This window comes from Strongylocentrotus purpuratus, unplaced genomic scaffold (genome assembly GCF_000002235.5).
Source record: "Strongylocentrotus purpuratus isolate Spur 01 unplaced genomic scaffold, Spur_5.0 spur5_contig_838, whole genome shotgun sequence".
Taxonomy (NCBI): domain Eukaryota; kingdom Metazoa; phylum Echinodermata; class Echinoidea; order Camarodonta; family Strongylocentrotidae; genus Strongylocentrotus; species Strongylocentrotus purpuratus.
This window is the reverse complement of record NW_022145544.1, coordinates 567,725-588,669: the sequence shown is the minus strand read 5'-3', so window position 1 is coordinate 588,669 and position 20,945 is coordinate 567,725. Positions and strand designations below refer to the sequence as shown.

Here is a 20,945-nt window from a genome sequence, read left to right as displayed (position 1 = left end):
GTACGCATAAAATTATTTTTAGATTTTCCTACGAATGCATCTTTGAATTGGTGCACTAGGTTTTGAACACCGCTAGAATATTCTCAAGACACTAAGCAAATGAACTAAACGCAGGGCTCAACACTAACACGTGCCCAGGACAAATGGGCATCCCAAATCTAGGTCCGGACCCCCAAATTTTGATGTTTATTAACACAGAGCTCATACATAAAGACTGTACAAACTTGAATCTGGACCCCCTTCCCAAAAAGTTAAGTCTGGAGCTAAATGTACAAAAAATTACTGCTTTTGTGTGTGATCATTGTATGGTATCCCTCTAGTTTTGAAAGATTGTCATCAAAAGATATCTATGTAAGTTATACTTGTGCAGACTCCATATAAAATGAAAGTCTGAATCAAAATTGATATCACTCCAACCAAAAAAGAAAGATAAAGCCTGCTGGGAGCTAGAAGGGCATTATATCTATGTGATTGTAAAAGTAGGAGTTAATACCCTTTAAGGCTCTAAGCAAATGATAAATATATCATATAATATACTATATATTATATGATACCGTATACAATATGTAATATTCATGAATATATTCAATTTTATCAAGCACTCACTGTATGACTTAATATTCTGTCTTCTGTCATACCAGACGAGGGTCAACATATAATTAGCATTTTCATATTGTTTACATTTTATACACTCAGTATATGTGTATCGCCTTACACGACAAGTGAAATTGGCAATACCAGTAAGAACACCGTAATAAACATCCCACGCCTATCGGGCAAATATTCTAGACTGAAATTGATACTGATAGCAGATCCTCATTCATATTTAATAAAAACGAGCTCAACTATCGTTGTTTGCGTCGCCAGGAAGGGCTCTAAGACGATGATGATGATCACCTTCTCGCGCCTGCCCGAGGATATAATGAGGTCTGATTGCAAAGTTGGTTCAGTGCGTGCTTCCTAATCTCTACATAATCATTACCTTGAGATGCAAGGTATCATAAACAACATGGTAAAAGAATACATATAGAGCAGTCAGTTTCTATTACCCACTACTTGAAAGGACAGACTGGAGTACAGGGTATTCAAGATCTCTGTAAAAAAATGCCTTTCAAATGAAGTCACATTGACTGTAGGGCGTTCTGAAAATTTACCATCCTGATTTGCTAGCCGATGCATATTTCAGGAGGAAACTTAGTGCTGTTCTGGGCCCCATTTCATGAGACTTGTTATCAAGTAAACAAGTAACAATTACTGTTATAAGCTACTGAAATAATGGCATTTGATTGCCTGAGAGCAAATTCATCACAGAAATTGAGCATTTGTTATTGATAACAGGTTTTATGAAACAGAGCCTTGAACCGACCACCGCAGCATGTAAAATTAAAGGCAAAGAGCCACAAAATAATAAAGATAACTACATAAGTGGACATGACTCGTAAATCTGTGTGATGTGGGATATCTTCTTACCTTTGCCAGAGATGGACCTCTAACGATGGTGTTGGTGGTGAGGATAACCAAGGTTGTCTGCAGTACCTTCAGGTCCTCCATCCCGCACTCCATCAAACCCCATAGCATGCTGATCACGTTACCCGCAGCTTGCTGTCAAAGGGAGATGGTGCACATAATAAAATATATTATTAGGAATGTGAATAAAATTGAAAATAAACATATAACATGTTGAGTTTGAGAAAAATTTCATAATGAATAAGTCATTATGAAATGGGTGCAATAAACTTTGAAAGTGTTAACAATTACACATTATAAGCAGGAACAACGAAAAAAATACACGGTGGCGACGGGCGATTCGCCCCCTAAACCTCTGAAATCGCCACGGTAAAAATCAAGACGAGGGCGAAAAAAAATCAATATATCTTGAAAAATCGCCCCCGCCATAAATTAATATTCCCTATGAATTAATAAACCAATTTATTGATGTGTCTGAGTGAAATCTCCGTTCCAACTACCAACTCCAAAACTAGAAACTTCCATCAACATTTTAAAAGTTTTGTGAGTTGCAGCGGATCGGCGGTTGTACCTACTGTAGCTAGATCTACAGCGGTATCCGCCTGCCTGCGCCTAAGCTCCCGGCGGCCGGACAGGCCACCGGCTCCGATGTAGTTTCGTGCACAGCATGATCAATGCATACGCAGTTCGCACACTTTCACAATACACAGAAACGTACTAGCTCAGCTCCAGCGCGCGCGCGCACGCTCCTAGTATGAAGCAAATAAGTATTTGCGAGTGACGAGAGCTGAACTGCTAGCGACCAAATTGGTACGTAATATGTTTATTTAGTCTTTTTTCTGGCCCTAATTTTTATCATGGACAATGCAATCCCATTAAAAAAAATGTTATTCCGTCTAAAATTGTGTTATTTATAAGTTAAAACCATTAAATGCGAGTATATTTTTACTGTTGTCCCACATACTGATATATTTTTAATAAAGAAACGTGCAAAATCAATGCCGGATTTTTTCCTGTAAAATCGGTATAAAGCAAGTTTCGTACACAGAAATTGAATTTTGTTATAAAAAAAACCGTAAATAAATATATAAAGGATGTTCCTACTCCTCAGAATTTTTCTTACAACTGTTTAATTAAATAAAATTATTTATATACGATCGATGCCAGGCCAATTGTCATGAGTGATGATGACATCAATTTCTGTCTACGAAATGAAACTAGCTTTGGCTTGGCCTTTAGAATTAGAGTCTATAAAAAAAAAATAAGGCCATGATTTTGCATGTTTCGGCATAACAAATAGACCCTACATCGGTATGTGGGACAACAGTAAAAATATTTACTCACATTTAATGGTTATAAATGGTCTAAATAACACAATTTTAAAGGGAGTTGGTCTACATTTTTTTTTAATGGGATTGCATTGTCCATGATAACAATTAAATTTGGGACAGAAAAAAAGACTAAATAACATATTACCTACCAATTTGGTTGCTAGTAGTATGATGGCTAAGGAAAAACACAACTTATTGTTACAGCTTGCAATATGGCTTTAAGGAAGTAGCCCCTTGGTTTTTTTTAGGCAATGGGGAAAAGTAGCCCCCATAAAAAAATTAATTCCTAGCCCGCGTGTCAGTGATAATATTTTCTTAGGATATGAAAAACGAACAGTTAAACAAAACACTCCTTTTGACAAGTTTTAGTTACCGGTACATGTATATGTAAATCATAAAGCCACACGTTTAACACAAAGTGAATAAATCATGGGTATCTGAATGTCTGCAATACTCTACATGACATATGTACACTACAATTGTATCTATATTTGCCTTTGCTTGGAATTTAATTAGGTAAAACCGTGTTTAAAAAAATACAACCTTTAAAAAAAAAAGCCCCCCTGAGCTCCAAAATAGCCACCGCAAAATAATTAAGGGGGGCTATTTTTTTAAGGGAAAATCTGAAAAGAGCCCTCGTAAAAAAAAAAGTAATTTTTTGGTTGAGCAGGAATATGATCTTATGATGGAAAAAGATGGAAATCAACGCAGAATCATGCGAAATTATTTATCTAGACTACAAATTCTACTGGGAATTATGATTGATTGAATCGAATCGGTCTCAACTTCAACATCGGGTTTCATATCAATCACAACCCTCTCCAAAAAATTGTTGCCTTTTTTAATATGAAAGACTAAATGAGAGTAGTTTTTTCCTTCTAGTTTCCTCAGTAATTCCCAGGTTATGTGCATTAACTTACATACTTTCACACACACACACATGCTCATACCTTTCTGGCTCCCAACGAACAAGAAATCTAAAATCAGAAAATCTTTCATTCTGATAACGCCTGCAGCTGGAGCAGAAGTGTATTGCAATTTAAGCATATGCTATTTAAAGACTTTTAACACCAAAGGACTAGCCTCAAATCTGATTACCCAGTCGCAATCAGGGGTTTGCTGGTAGTATTACCATTACAATCATGTTACAGTCCTTTACTAATGAAGGATATGGCCACAGGGGGCAATAATAGCTCACACACTCTCTCTCCCCCCCCCCCCCACCCCCCATGATTGCAGTGTTGAGATCAAGAATTTCAATGTTCTGTACATTACTAAGGGTATGTGTCTGCCATTTGCACATATCCCAAAGGTATATTTCAATTTGCCAAGTACTGTACAAGATCTACATGTACATGGAGATGATACATGTAAATCCTGTAACTTCAGTAACTTGAAATTGCAAAATTGCACTTTAAAGGTAAAGACCAGTTTTGGAAACGCCCCCCCCCCCCTCTCAAACAAATGAAATGGAAGCTCTTATTTCAAATCATGTGAAAGAATATGTTTTGACTTATACGTGATGATACAAAATTTTGCAGGAAACTGCCTACTAATTGATATATTTGCGAAATTATTAAATCTATTTGGACCTGATAGGTCACGTAGTCCCATATACATGTACATCTTTCTGTGTACAGTGCTTGTAACTTCACCAAGACTGGGCCAAATTTCTTATCATTTTGATGATTCCAGAACCTTGCAGTACACAAATTTTCACACCTTATGCTAATGACAAGACGGGAAATGATTTAATTTTTAATTTCAATCAACTTACATAATTTGATCACCATGGGAAGGGTTTAATATGGTTTGCCAAAGTCTGGTTGACATCTTCAATAAGCTAGACTGTACCAGCAGCTTATATTCAATTGAGGTGCCATATTCCAAGCCAAAAACAACAACAAAGCCTGATATAACACAAACAATTAATAATATAAATGACATCAACATTAGTTGACACAAGCCACAATGTAAACATTCCATTCCCACAGAACATTTTCAATAATAGTAACAATCTCATAAAAGATCAATACTCACAGCTGATAAGGCCTCGTGTGTGATAAGACGTTGCACTGAGCCGAGACAGAGCTGAACAATCCTCAGATTCTTGGTGTCACATCCCAGTAAGAACGGCTGCAAGATTTCCCCACTGTTCATGACCAGAGCTATTGTAGTTGAGGTATAAATAAATAAATAATATTCTTGATTGATAACAGAAACCTGCTCTTAATAGCTTTTAAGTTTCATATTCAATTATATTTGACATTGTTTTGAATTGCACTTGACAATTAATTCACACTAGGATCAATGTACAAGCACCCAAAACTGTTATATGTTTGGATTATTATAAAGCAAACCTTCAATGTCAACAACTGGATAAAAGATCAACAGTGTCATTGTGTCATAGTTTACAATATCATACATGTAAATTTAAGCAAACTTAAATGATATGTTCATCTCTTGTACATGTACATTTTTCCTATTTTCAGTAAAGTCAAATGATACGGTATGCATCTACAATTGCTTGGTATACATTTTACTATTTTCAATTAAATCAAATGATATATATAACAGATATACAAGTATACATTTCAGTAAAATCAAATATGATACCCAGAGCTGAATGAAATGCATTTCATGTACATGTGGTTCCTCAGAATCCTCAATTTCAATATGGGAAAAAGACATTTTAAGTTCATGTATGTCACTGGTACCTTGGGTCAAAGTACCAAAGTACTTTGTCCTGCCAAATTTGCTTTTGGGCAAGTACATGAATTATATGTTTTGCTTTGTTAACATGATATTACATGTATAAGATCCAGACCAACACCAGGTGTGGTGCTTAAAGATAGCAGCCATTGAGGAAGCACTTAAAGGTAAAGACCAGTAATGGTTATGCGATTGCATTGTGAAAGAAACGTTGTGGAATCGATCAGAAAAGGTTGATCATCTAGCATCTAGCATCTGCAAGGTTCTGGAATCATCAAAATGATAAGAAATTTGGCCCATTCTTTGTAAAGTTACAAGCACTATACACGGAAAGATGTACATGGGACTACCCTATATCTCTCACAGACCATGAGAGAAACAAATTTACCAAATATATGAATTAGTAGGCGGTTTCCCGGCAAATTTTTTATCATCATGTATTAGTCAAAACATATTCTTTCACATGATTGGTAATGAGAGCTTCCATTTCATTTTTTGAAATTGGGGCGTTTCCAATACTGGTCTTTACCTTTAAACAGACCCCACCTGAAATAAGCACACATATTCATGTTCATACAACATGTATGACAGCAAGAGAGTCACGAGCATAAAAACATTCGTTCATAATCTTAGCCCAGTCTATTGAGCCTATAACCTCATTGGTCGCAGTATAGAGTTTCATGCTCACAGAAGACAGGGTACCTCAGAGTACAACGGAGGGGATTGAATTACTTCTCGCATTATTCATGTCATGTCCGCAATCGGAACATCAACGACCACCATCCATGTAATATGATGGAGATCACAGGTAGGGGAGTTCCAATACTGCAGCTCCAACTCATCAAATTTGTTGTTTATGCTTGCCCAAAGTTTCTGCTTTTACATTATCTTTACCTAAATTGCTTTCTTGTTCTGCAAAGCACCCTTTTGATTTATTTGTTCATCAAGATACATTGGTTTCTATCATTGCTTTGTATAAAATCAATATTATCTTCTCTGCTCTGAACTCATTAAAGTAAAACAGAAAAATAAACATGAAGCTGAAATACAAATATGAATAAGAAATACTAAAAGCATTACACTGTACATGAATGTTACTACTACTACTACTACTACTAAAAATAACAACAATAACAATGACAATAATAAAATTCATAAATGATAATATCAATATTAAATATAATAATAACAATAATAATACAAAACAATAACAGCAACAATGATAATAATAATCATAGAACAACAGCAAAAATAATGATAATGATAACTATTTTTGTTCATTTATCTTGTTCTACCATGGTTTCTGTTTGTGTATATATTGTGTGCATGGATTAAATTTAAGCATCAAGAGTTTTATCAACTGACCACAACCCATATTTTTTTCAAATCAATAAAACTATAAATTCTTCAGGAATAAGCCCTCAAACTTCCTAGAAATAATGTTTATGCTTCATTAAACCAAATCATAATCAACTTCTTTTACACCACTTTTAAAGCCTATGATAAAATAAATGAAACATTCAGAGTAAAGGCTTGTTCAGATATATCAGATTATAGAGGTACTGTGGTACATGTAAATATGCTTTCAAACGATACATTGATGGCATACCAAGCCCCATTGCTTTGAAAATAATACATGCAAAATCCAGTTATGCTAGATTTTGGTAAACTTGCGAAAAATCATCATATGAATATATCATTTGAAGACGTACATGTACATGTATTACTTCCTCTTTATGGTAAATAAATATGGCACATACATACATGTGTAGATAATAACAGATGACATATCCCATTGTTTGGATGATTTTTTTTGGGGGGGGGAGGGGGGGTGGGGCACACTTTACCATTGTTCACAATATACCTGTACTAAAAAAAAACATAGTATTTTGACAAGAATGTGCCAAATGTGGGAAAGCGGGGTATTTCAAATATTTCTCTGTTTGTGTTATCCCTCAGTAACTCCAAAGTTGCTCTCAAAACCCTCCTCTTTCTTAACATTTCCCTTAAATCATAATAAAAGAAACATCCCCTAATATAAGATTGGTCATATACATGTAGTTTAAGATAAAATATGAATTATATTTATGCTTTAGTTTCAGAAAACTTTTCAGGATCATTCTGAAAAATGAAGAGCACCTTGAGCATAATATCATGGCAGAAACCTGTCCTATGGAAAACTAAATGTCCTTGTCAAATCATTATTATCAAAAAGAAATTGATGGTGATGGTGATGGTAGTTATTTAACCTGACTGCTAAGAAAGCATAAATGCTTGTAAGTAAGCAACCAGATGGCCGACGGCTCTAGGTCGTCTCCGAGGGACCTGGTAATGAGGATTAATGCCTTACTAAAGGGCACTAGCTCATCGACTTGGTTTCGAACCCGGGTCACCGGATTACGAGACCACTGCTCTACTACCAATACAGAACCAGAGTCCTGTTTCGTAAAACTTGTTATCAATAACAAGTGCCACAGAACTTTGACAAATATGCCAATAGCCAATCAAATGTAAGGATTTCAGTAGCTTATAACAATTATTGTATCTTTATATTGATAACAAGTTTTATTAAAAAGGGTCCAGAAATTAATAACAATGTAACAACGCCCTTCAAACTCTTTGCAAACTAACACATGTTTGGCTGCATGATTCACTGTCACCAAATTTGTTGAATTTTTTGATCAACAATTTAAAAAAAGGAAGAAAGGAAAAAAAGGAAATATCTAAAAACTGCTTCAATTCACAAGTTTATAATGAACTTTTCAACAAATGTTTTCTTTACTTTAGTTTAAAGGAGCAAGGAGAGGTTAGAGGAAGGAGCAACAATGAGTTGGCTCATGATGGAACTGTAGAAAATATAAATCAGTAGAGTAATTTTTGTAAAACTTACCAGGAATGACATCTTTACTTCTGGCAACTATTGTCCTGATCTTCAAGATGTCTGCCTCTGCAGCCTAATTTAAAGTTTGAAGTAAGAAAATAAGAAAAGAAAAACAGTGTAAAAAAATAATACAGTGTACAGAATTGTCTGCATATAATAACTGGGTTAGAAAACAAGTGAGTAAATACACAATATCAAAAATATACTTGAACATAGATACAGACAATTAAAGATGCTATCAATCTCCATCTTTGTTATATTCTACACATAGTACAGTGTATGTACGTTTGCATATATCATCATGTAATTAATTGCAATGTTCATCAATTATCAAGATGACTTTGTGTTCCTTTTATTGACATAAATTTGGTTTTTCAAAACAAAGAATTACACATGTCCAAACACTCTTTGCTAGATCAATGTCTAACTCTAGACTTATAGGAAGAAGCCATTTACTTTCTCCCAAGTTCAACATCTAATTATGAAACTCTGAATAGTATTTATTACAAACTCGATCTATACATTCCCATGTGCAAATCATTTTATTTGCAGACAAAGATGTAAGCTGTTATTAAACCAAGCTCTTGCTCACTTTATTATTCATGTTGTCAGCTGGGCAACATAACTTTTGGTAATCATTAACATGTATCACGATCTGCTCAAAATTGACATGGAGCAAGAAAAAAACTAGTGAATTTTATAGTTGCCTCTCAGGCAACAGAGACAGGATTTTAAGGTTGCCTGGCAGGATTTTAGATGCTGAATAGCGTCTGGACAACAGCTGATTTTGAGCCCTGTATCAACATACAAAATAAAATAGAAAGTACACAGAGTGCAAATTCTGATATTGACTTTAATGTACCTCTTTGACAGGTGGATATTTCCTCTTAGTTTCATTGAAGAGTGCTCTCAGATCAGTCTGCAAGTTATCCACCAGCCTCTTTGCAATGGCTGAATCAGATGTCATTTTGACTGCTCTTCACATGTACCTGGTCCGATCGCTTCAGATTCTTTCTATGCTGATGTATAATCCTGTCGATAGCAAATACAAATTGAAAAATTAGAGACACTACATGTACATGTGCATGTCTACTTTTGGATTAAATGTCAGAGCATTAGTATTATCATTGCATTCGCAAAATGAAGGAATTATTTATGTCCTTTTCTGGTGAATGGGTAAAACTGTTATTTTTTACAAGCATTTGGGGCCAAGGGCTTTGATCATGTAATGAAAGGGAACAGTTGCCCCACCCCTCAATTCGAAATTAAATGTTTACTATGGGGTATTTGATTGATGCATGGGAGTGAATTTTTCATATTCTGCAAATCAAAAGGACATAATTAATTACTTTACAAATCTGGCACTCACACAACATAGCAATTAGCTGTAGATCATGGCACTCTGAGTCTGACAACTAATAATAAATACGACATGGCAATGGCATCCTTCTACTTTTAACAAATTTGGCGCCAATTCACTTTTACACTGGGCGCCAAGAAATGTGATTCTGTTCAATAAAATAAAAAGGAATTACCTAGGTCTATTTTTAAAAATCATGATTTTATAATTAGATCTAGAGTAAAGGAGCCGGTAATCGGCCAGCTCCAGTTTTCGGCCGATTGGTTGGATGCAAGGTAAAATCACTCTAAAATACATCGCATAATAGCATAACACATATGATATCCCACACATACCATACCATGCCAGTGTCACTGAAGAACCACATTTGCAATGAAAAATATATCCTAAAATATCACATTTTAGCGATGTAATCGGCGGTCCCGCTACCCGAATCTGAAAAATCGAGTATCTTACGCGTGTCTGTAAGAAATATGGGTACCATAAAATGAGCTTTATTTCAAGTATTTTTCAGATTTAGAGCCCGATTTTGTGCTAGTCGCAAGCTCAAAAGTATCTCATCGCATGTATTAAATCAATGCAGCCGCACACCGCAACGCACACACGATATCTCTGTCTAATTCAGATTCCAATATCCGATCACCACAGTACTAGTTTTCGGCCTGGCGAGCTCCGGGGAGCTCCGGCGTGGGATATCTGCTCCGCCCGCTAGTGCTATAGATCAGCGCGGAAACGCACGGCGCGTGCGCCCGCTTCCTATTGACTTTGTACAGGCGGCCGAAAACTGGTACGCTATGCCGAAAACTGACTCCGAAACAATGAAAATTGAAATGAATATTGTCATGGCAATTCGTGATTTTTTTTCCGGGATTCTTGTTTTGTTTAAATAATAATAATAATATTTGCTTCATGATTTGAACAAAAAATGATAATAAATAGGAAGTAAAGGGTCCTAAAAATAGGATTTTGTCTTAAGTGGCCGAAAACGGGCTCCTTTACTCTATAGATTACTGGGGACAAATTGATAATTCCTTTGCCTTATAAACTACAAGTTTATTATCAAGGGAATCACATTTTTATTTTTAATTGTCTTAGGTGCCTCTTTAAAGACTTTATTCTTTAATTCTATGTAAAACATGATTTCTTAAATTCTTAAACTAAGTAGTCTAGATCTCGTCCATAAGTGCCAATTCAGCTCAACAGACTCCCACTGTCCAGTATCCTAGCACCCCGACAGTTCAGCGCTGACAAGCGCGAGGCTCCGTTACGTTCCTTCATTCAATTTCAATGCATCAAGTGTGAGCCAGCTGCCTCCAGTACAGTACAGTGCACACGTAATCTTCTCGTTGACCTGTTCGAGTCCGTCAGCAACTCGACTGCATTTAGATTACACATTACGACAATTTCAAACAAAATAATACATACTTGGTGAAGGCGGGAACTGCTACAATTGAGGTACTTGCTATAATTCACGTCTTCAGCTCCTGCTATAACGCTAAACGTCCACTATTCATTTGAGGTTGATTTTTAGTCTTCGTGGAGGCAGCCATACTGTTTTCGTTCCCACAATGTCGCATAATCACTTGTAGTCTCAAATTTAGACTCTGACACGGGTTATGTAAGGCGGGCAGAAATCATCCCATTAAAGTTTGTGAAATATATTATTTAGTTGCAAACTTTCCATCAGACAGAACAAAAATAATGTAGTAGTTGCTCGTTACCCTCTCTCTTTAGCATGGATATACCAGGGATTTCCAACTCCCTGGATATATACATGTACCATTGTCCGTCGATATACTAGCAGGACTGCAAAAAAAGACTAGCGTTGAGTCCTCATTGAAGGGCCGTGTGATCCGATATCGACCCTCAGCTGGGTCACGTCTGTGGTAAAGAGTTCGGGGGTGTGTCCTGTTAAGAGTTGACGCCCACTAAGCGACTTTGTTGAATAGTCCATTAAATTTCGGTTTTATTGTTTTTAAAAACGGATAAGGCAAAAGTCCGGAGACTTATATTGTCATATTTGCAGTAAAATACAAGAAAACATGAAATAAGGTTATACAAAATAATAATGTACATTGACATATTGACTTGTAGTTCAATAATAACTATAGAACGAAGAAAGTGACTTCATGCATTAAAAGGATATCGCCAAACAGCAATCATATTTAATTAAATTGAATAGATTTTATAAGAGAAATTGTACACTGGATGCCAGTATAACAAAATTAAAAGGAAAATGTTCAATGACAGTGAAACAAGTCCATTTATAACAATTTAAAGCCCCTCTAAAGTGTTGGGAGCCCCACAAATTTGATGGCAAAATTTCACTGAAATTGTATCATAATGTGAAAGAAAATGTCATTTAAGACACATTTCTGCAAGGATTTTCAAAACAAATGTGTTTGAAGTCGAATTTGATGATAGAATACTGAATTTAGTTTTTCTGCGTGAAAGAAAACCCAAATTATGTATTCATTTATCAATATTTGTCTTCAAACCCTTTTTTTGGGGGGGGGGGGAGATCTTTGCAGAAGTGTGTCTTAAAATGATGACATTTGACATCAAATTTTTGGTGAATTTGGGGATCCCAACACTTTAGAGGGGCTTTAAAAAAATAGATGGTAAGGGTAGTGATATAGTAGTAGTGTCGTTGCTGGTGCTAGTCAGGCGCGTATGCAGGATTTTTTCAAGGGGGGGGGGGGTTAACATTTATAAATCGTGCCGAAAATTTTGCAACGACTCAGCCAGCCGCTGAATAAGCGGGGGGGGGGGGGGGGTAAGAGGTCACTTTTTTTTTGGGGGGGGGGGGTCCAAAAAAATCGCAACGACTCAGCCGATCGCTGAATGAGCGGGGGGGGGGGGTCTCGAAATTTGAACAATTTGACATTTGGCTCCGTTGGGGTGGGGGGGGGTAAGGTCACCTTTTTAGGTCAGCTATGGGAATAGGGGGGTTAGGGGGTGATGGGGGGGGGGTTTACACACGTAAAAATACCAAAGGGGGGTTTAACCCCCAACCCCTCCCCCCCCCCCCCCCCCCCCTGTGTACGCGCCTGGTGCTAGTTGTACATACGTATAGTGGTGGTGATATAGTGCACATGTTGTAATGGTAAACAAGTGTAAAAAGAATAAGTCAATAGAGCAGTACTAGTCAAGAGGACAGTATTTTACCCTTCAATAAAAGGGAGATACATCGAATCCTGACAATTGCAGGCCACTTTCACTTCTTCCATGATTGTGTATCCAACTACTTGAAAAGGGGCATACAAGAGCAACAGTACAATTATTATTACCTCATGAAAATAAGTCTTGGTACCAGTAACAATCCAGATTTAAAGTAACGTAATTCTATTATACGGAAGCTCTCGCTAATACGGCAAGATGATTGGTTTTCTTGCCATTGACAATCGAAAGTACAACTGAGAAGATTTTTTTTAAAGATAAGAAAAGGCTTTTTGACGTGGTACATCTAGAACTTTTAACAACAATCTATTTTTTTTTAAATTATATAAGCTTTTAAAACCTGGTTATGGTAAATGACTATAGACTGGTTTTCAAGCCATTTATCCAGAGGAGGCGCTGTCGGGAGGGGGGGGGGGGATAAGGGACACGTTAAACCCCTACACCCACACACTTTTTTTAGTATCCCCCAAAAGCCCCTTTTTTTTACTCAGATAAAGGCCTATTTTCCTTTTGTAATAAGTGCCCCTTTTCAACTCTGATCAATAACGAGTAATTATCCGAGATTAGTATTCAAAGAAAGTAGAAGACATTCAATATAGGGGCTTTATAATTACACCTAGCTGGTCTTCAATCCCGAGAAGAATCACGTGGTCGACAAAGACAATCGAGCATGGGCATATGGCTTCATTCAGTTATTTCTTTCTTTATCTATCTATAGTTTATTCTGACAGGTAATCTCATGGATATGAATGCTCCATTTCAAGACAATCAAGACTGCCAAGCCACGAATTACCTACTGCTTCTTCTAAAGCGTTGGTGTATAAGGAGTATTCATCTGTCTTTTTCTTTAAATTATGTTTTTCTTGACTGGGTTAGCTTTTTTTCACCTCTTACTCTCTTAAAAAAAAAAGAGTGAACTTTCACTCTAATTTCACTTTCTTGGGAGTGACGTCCGTGATCACTTGTTTAGGAGTGAAAATCGATTGATTTTAGAGTGCTCTCTAAGAAGAAAAAAGTGAATGTTCACTCTATTTTCACTACATTTTCACTCTCCAGAGGAGTGACGTCCGTGATCACTCGATTTTTTTAGAGAGTACTTTAAAAAAAATCATATTGCCCTCCATCATTGCCATTAATCCATAGGCATATATCAAGAAATCTGTCAGATCGAGATGCCGAGTAAATTGGACGTGTATTTCACATTTTAGGACAATACTGCCATCTACGATTATACTCAAGGAACATTTTACCCCCTATATCAGTACAAATATAAGTTGTTCTGGCAAGCTTTTCTCCAGACTTTTACGACAACTCAGCAAGTGGAAGCTCACACAAACAAAAAGTTTGTATCAGAAGCAGATCTAGAGGGGGGGTTGGGGGGGTTGCAACCCCCCCCAAAAAAAAAAAAAAATCCGGGGACCATTTTTTTAAATCTTATCTTTTTTTTTAAACTTGTAATTTTATTTTATTCTATTTCTATGTATTTATTTCATTTATTATTATTATTATTATTATTATTTTTTTTTTTTTTTTTGGGGGGGGGGGGAGGGGGGGGGGGTTGGGCGAACAAATGTCACAGAGTCCCTTGCCCCCCCCCCCCCCCATCAGCTTTTTTGAGGACACGGGCCACCGCCGAAGTGACAAGCTAGGCCAGCGTTGCCGATTCTCATCCCCAAAATCCCCACATTAAAAAAAAAAAAAAAAATTGGGGGATTGTTGAAGTCTTTGGGGATGAAAAATAAATATTTGGGAATGAAAATAATATTGAGTTTTATGAAAAACGAATTTGGGGATTTTCTCTGTCAAAATTTGGCAACTTTGGGGATATTTTAAGTGTCGTTTGGGTGGGGATTTTGTGAAGATTTAACCTGGCAACGCACGCTGAGCTGGGCTGCTCATTTCCTGGATTACTTGTTCAAGTTGCTCACTTTTTTATCAGTCTGGTCTGAGTGTAGTGACAAGCAATACATGATAACTCTGGATATAACTGTGTATTTAACTGTTACTTGATTTAAAAAGACGTTATCATGCACTGCTTTTTATGGTCTCCATTGTGTTAATAGATGCCAGGAAAACATCACTTACGGGGTTCAAATAAACACCCCCCAAAAAATCGGCTCGCCGCTTCGCGGCTCGTGGACGATGCTCCGCATCGTCATTATTGGTCAACCCCCCCTTAGCAAAAAGCTAGATCCGCCCCTGTGTATTCATTATGAAATTTTAAATGGATTTTTGACAGATTCTGAAACAAATTCAACGTTACTTGAACAAGCAGATGAAACTATTAGTGATTTGTACTCAATGTGCCCAAAGTGATATTGCAAAGCATGATTAGATAATGTCAATGTTTTATGTCACAAAATTCTAAAGATGTGATTGGTACTGAAAATAAAAAATAAATCGAAGAAAAGTAGTGACATCAAAACATAAGACAAGTGCCCCTTTTCTTTTCTAATAATTGTCCTTCTCTAATAATTGTCCTTCTCCTCTCTTTTCATCTCTGGTGAGTACTTCTTTTCCCCTTTTCAACTTGATATTTTGCCCTTCCTTTACTTCGACTCGTGCCCTTTTCTCTTTTTAATAAGTGCACTTTTCCCTTCGTAATAAGAACATCCTTTCCTTTCTCTTAAATGCCACTTTTGACCTCTGATAAGTGCCCCTTTTTATTTTAACACGTGCCCCTTTTCCTTTCTAATAAGTACCATATTTCCTTCAGATAAGTTCCCCTTTCCTTCTTTATATGAGCCCCTCCACCTTTCGAAATGCCCTTTTTTACATCTGATAGATACCCCTTTAAAATCTGATAGGTGCCCTTTTTCTTCAATAGATTCCTCATTTCCATTCTCACAAGTGCCTTTTTACATCTCTTTTGAGTGTTGAGTGTCCCCTTTCATATGCAAGAAGTGCATTTTTAAACCTCTGATAATTGCCCTTTTTACTTTGACACGAGCTCCTTTTCCCTTCTGATAAGTGCCTACTTTTCCTTTCTCCATATTATGCACCCATAACAAAAGTTCAAGGCGACTTAGAGCCCCTTTTCTTTAATTTTCTCTAGAGCTCGCTCGCTACCCTCGCTCGCATTTGTAGATGTTATAGTTATGTTAATTATAAAAGAACTTGATTGTCTTTCTTCATTAGATTGTGCTTAATACTCACCAAGGTTTATTTTGTTGTCTTCTTTAAGAGATGTAATGTTTCGCACTGGGACCTCACAAATTTGCTCGCTCGCTTTGCCCTCTCGAAAGCTAACATTCAGACCATCACACTGGAAAGTATTTTGCTATAAAGCAGTATTTTGTACCACGTAAATACAAAACAAAACAAATATTGATGTCATCCCTGGTAGTGTAATAACAATCATGACGATGTAAGGGTATATACCAATGTCTAAAAATGGTGTATGTTTTTTTAATAAATGTTTTCCTTTGTAGGTGCCCCCTTTTTTTTCTCCAAAAAGTGCCCGTTTTTGTTGGTACCCCCCTCCTACTATCAATGTAGGTAACTTTCTATCCATCTTTATATCAAGCTAGCTATCTATCAATTTATGTATGTATATATGTATCTATCTATCTATTTATCTTTCTATCGCGTGTACGTGTGTATAATTGGATTTTTACAAACGCGTATCATGTCTCAGCCGGCAGATGGCGACATACACAAGGCCAGGACAAGCGATGATCATCGAATCATAATAAATGATGAGCTCCGCCCATTAATTTTATTCCCACACGCTCTGGTGGTCAACACACATAAACATTTGCTTCTTGTAAGTCACTGCATTTCCAACGGGATTAGGGTAAATGCTACCCGGGTGGCTCAGGCTTTGTGTTGAGTTAGATTCCTGAAGGAACTGGTGTGTTCGTTTTGGGCTAGCTTAGTGATTCAGGTGAGTTGAAGATTTTTTTTTTTTAGACTATAGGGCAGGCCTGCTCTTCCTGGAGATAATTGTTGTTTATTGCTGACTGTGTTATTTATTTTATGTAAGATTTGATAGACCCTCTAGACCTAAATATACACATCCCCGAGCGAAGCACGGCGTCGGGGCTACGCACGGCGTCTGGTCAGGCTACTCTAGACCATAGTGTAAAGTCAACAATCATAGCTAGTTCAATGAATCGGAAAATTGGATGACATTCAGACTATATTCTAAAATTTGTAGAGCTTGACCATCTCAGTAGGGGTGGAAATGAAAGATTTTTTGGCATTCTGTAGCATTAGTTAATAATGTAAATTAATGTTGATGGTATGAGGATGAGGATGGCAACCATGGTAAAGATAATGATGATAAAAATGATGATAAAATTAGTAAATACTTAAATAATTTTGACATTAGAAATGCAGGTCATTTTGTATGCACGTTGATCAAACAACATGGATACCACCATGGGCAAAGATCGGTAATTGATGCCTATTGTTCATGGGGGATGATCTATTCACAACAATAAGGATCGACACCCATGCATGGGTACCACTATATTGCAGGTTAATTAATTACATTTTATAATAGATATGAAACACTATGTCTCGAGATATGGAGCCGCTGTAGCAGCTAAAATGTGATTAAAAATTTCTGCGCTCAGCTCATTACGATAAGTGTCTGACTATTAATTACCGGTAATCAAAAACTGTTTAGAAAATTGTGATCCAAACTGCCTGCCTCCTTCTAATCCGGCTAATGAAAAATGTCAGAGCGAAGGTATACAGGATGCTAGGAACAATGGACTTGAACTTAAATGTGCAGTATTCAGACTTGCAGTGGTCTAATGCATCCTTGCAGTGGTCTAATGCATCCTTTTATGTCATTAATTGATTGATGTACTTCACTCTTCAATTTTATACCGATTTCAGCTTCCATCATCGTGTTTGCTTGGCTAAGGTCGAGCGTTGAGACCCGCATTACAGGGCTGTTTGTTTGCATTGTGCAGACTTTGTGCACAGCTTTTAACCGGTTGATCAATAAATTCTTGTATTTCCCATAGACTTATACACAGGATCCTCTGGGCTCCAGTGCGCAATGGGTTAAGGTTCTTTACAGTGTGCATGCACTCCATTAGGAATACCATAAATTAGGTGACATATCAGTCACCCATCATTGAATTTGACGGATAGGTTCAAAGTAATTGTTAATTGAATCTCATATTATGTATGTCAGTGTTGTAAAGGCCCCAATATAAATATAGCATTTGATTGTATTGTGCCCTTAGATTATGACCTGGTTTACTTGTACATGTATGTCGAGAATAAGCAGAATATGAATTGTTCTTCCAATTCTAGAGCTGTCAAATTTCAATTTTAAGGCAGTGTTATGATTAATTATCTGAGGGGAAATGATTAAAAAGAAAAAAAGAGGGAGAGAGAAAGAGAGAGCTTAATTTCACACTCTTACAAATCCCTATCTGTCCAAATTCAGCCATATCCTTGCTTGATTAAAATGATTTATGACTCCCTCGAGTTGTGAAGTTTGTGACAAAATGACAAATATTGACGTCATAAACTTGTCATAAAATTTGCTCTTGCAACTTTGCAAGATCATTTTACAGGTACACTATATATTCTTTGCCATTTTTTCGGCCACTTCAGATCTCTGTGTAGTGTGGTTGATTTGTCTGAATACATTTTTATTTTTATTTCTTATTTTCCTCTTTCAGCTTAGCTTTGTAAAATTGCATTGATCATGAGTGGATGATAAAAAATTGACAATTATTCAAACCAGTGAAAATATATACATTAATAGTAATACTTTAAAAATGGTTAACAGTTAACAGCTCTAGTCCACTCTAAAAGAGCTGTGATATAAACAAAAACAAAAAAATAAGACACAAAAGTAAAAGCAAACTAAACAGACAGAAAACAAATACATTGAAACAAAATACACCATAAAAATTTGTTGGCTTTCTAGCAAACCAAACAAGAGCTCTTTTAAACAAAAGTACTTTTTGAACTGAACAGTGATTCAAATAATATTGGAAAAAGAGAACTAAAAAAAACATATTACAACTTCAAATTTGATATTTCTGCTTGGGAAACCCTAGATAAAAGACAAGCCAATATCCTGACCCAAGCAAGAAGAGCAAGGATTTAAAAATACTTCATTGAAGAATGCCCTTCAATCAAAAACTGATCATTTAAAATTGTTGTTAAATAGCCCTCAATAAATTGAACGATCAATAATTCAAATGGCAATTTCCTGTTGTAATTGTGCAATTCAAACCAGTATTCTTTCAATCTGGGGCTGCCACTTTGGCATTGCCATTTAATTGCGTCCTTGAAACATTGTGTTTTATCTCTTGAATACCAGTGTCTTGCAGATTCATGATGCATTTGATGGATATCTAAATTGTAGTGATGGAGTTTTATTTATTTACGAAAGGCCAGTATTAAGTGAAATGGATTTAAATAAACTTCAGTCATGTATTTAATATAAAAAGCTTTTGTAATTAAAATATTGATTGAAAACTATTTGTTTCAGTAGTTTTATCCTGAGAACAAAACGTTATTTCAGCTACACTTCGCTATATCAAACCATTTTTATAATTATCTATGATTTGATATAACAATTCTAATGACCAGTGAGGGGGGGGGGGAATAGATGCACAATTTGCCCATTACTCCCTTTAAAATGGTTATGGCATATTTTTAAATAAAAATAAATATTTGTGTCCCTTTTTCAAATTTTCAAACCCAAAGGCTCCTGCAAAACCTGATAACCCTCATTTTGGTTGTTGCTTTTCAGAGATTATCGGAATTGACTCCCCCCCCCCCCCTGTTTTTAACCCTAGCCTGGTTCTGCCCCTGAAATTTTATGTAGCTTTGTTGAAATAGCTCTAGAAGCCAACATCTCCTGGTAGAAGGAATCAACACATACTTCAAATAGAATAATTTGATCGCCACTGAGGCATACATACAGTATGTCAACCTTCATCTACATATTAGGCAACACAAACTCGCATACTGTGAATAAATAGTATTTGTTTGACTGAAGGTCATTCCACCATAAGATACATGTACAGTTAAATTAAATTACAAACTGTTTTTTTTTTAGATAACAAGTCTAATATTAGCATATCATTTGTAGCACTAGGCGTTGTGGCGTGCGCCTGTAATCCAGCTAAAAAGTGGAAGTTACAAACTGATTCAGCCGAGGACGCAGGTTCGAAACTGAGTCACGTCTTTCGGATGGTGACGTTTAAAGGTCGGTCCCAGACGTAAATAATCATATCTGATTGATACACGTCTGTAAAAACCCAATACACACACACACTGCAACATTCACAAACTAAATCTACTGTCATTTTTGCATATTGTTCAAGTTAGCTCCTTGTTCGTCTGAGCCATGCCTGAACAACGCAATAGAGTGAAAAGTTAGTTAAAAATGTTGTCTGATATAATTATACATATAATGGTGCTAGATATATATGAAGATTTAATACATGGCGAGAGGTGCATACATTATTAATAATAATAATAATAATAATACAATATTTATATAGCGCATAATAAACTAAAGTTTCTCTACGTGCTGTACAAGCATGAATGACGAGAAATATAATCCCATAATGTGTTATTAAAAGAAATGAGAGGAGGATATTTTCCTTTTACTTTTAAAAGATCATATTTTTTGTTTTTATGCCTCCGCCACCGAAGGTGGTGCCGGAGGCATCATGTTTTCGGGTTGTCCGTCCGTACGTCCGTCCGTCCGTCCCGTTTGACCGTTATCACAATATCTCAAGAACCATTTAAGATTTAAACTTAAGACTCGGGAATAGTATTTATCACCATAGGAAGACGATCTGATTAGATTTTGGAGTACGTAGGTCAAAGGTCACAGGTCACAGAGGTCAACTTATGAAATTCCTTGTATTGAGTTTGTTAGCGCGATATCTCAAGAACCATTTGAGATTTAAACTTCAAACTTAAGGATAGTATGTATCACCATAGGAAGACGATCTGATTAGATTTTGGAGCACGTATGTCAAAGGTCAAGGGTCACAGAGGTCAACTTATGAAATTCCAT

At 36.3% G+C, this 20,945-nt stretch overlaps 1 protein-coding gene across 2 annotated transcripts in view; it reads right to left on the bottom strand.

Moving 5' to 3' along the window:
- Window positions 1-11,324, bottom strand: part of LOC753266 (protein MON2 homolog) — a 65,225-nt gene extending 53,901 nt beyond the window's left edge. For both annotated transcript variants that reach the window (XM_030986679.1, XM_030986686.1), the window contains exons 1-5: window positions 11,177-11,324; window positions 9,254-9,423; window positions 8,401-8,464; window positions 4,839-4,966; window positions 1,471-1,602 (exon numbers count right to left, since the gene is read on the bottom strand). In XM_030986679.1, the coding sequence (XP_030842539.1) occupies window positions 1,471-1,602; window positions 4,839-4,966; window positions 8,401-8,464; window positions 9,254-9,358 (429 nt within the window). In that variant the 5' untranslated portion in view covers window positions 9,359-9,423; window positions 11,177-11,324. The remainder of the gene's footprint in view (window positions 1-1,470; window positions 1,603-4,838; window positions 4,967-8,400; window positions 8,465-9,253; window positions 9,424-11,176) is intronic.
- Between the last annotated feature and the right edge of the window lie 9,621 nt (window positions 11,325-20,945).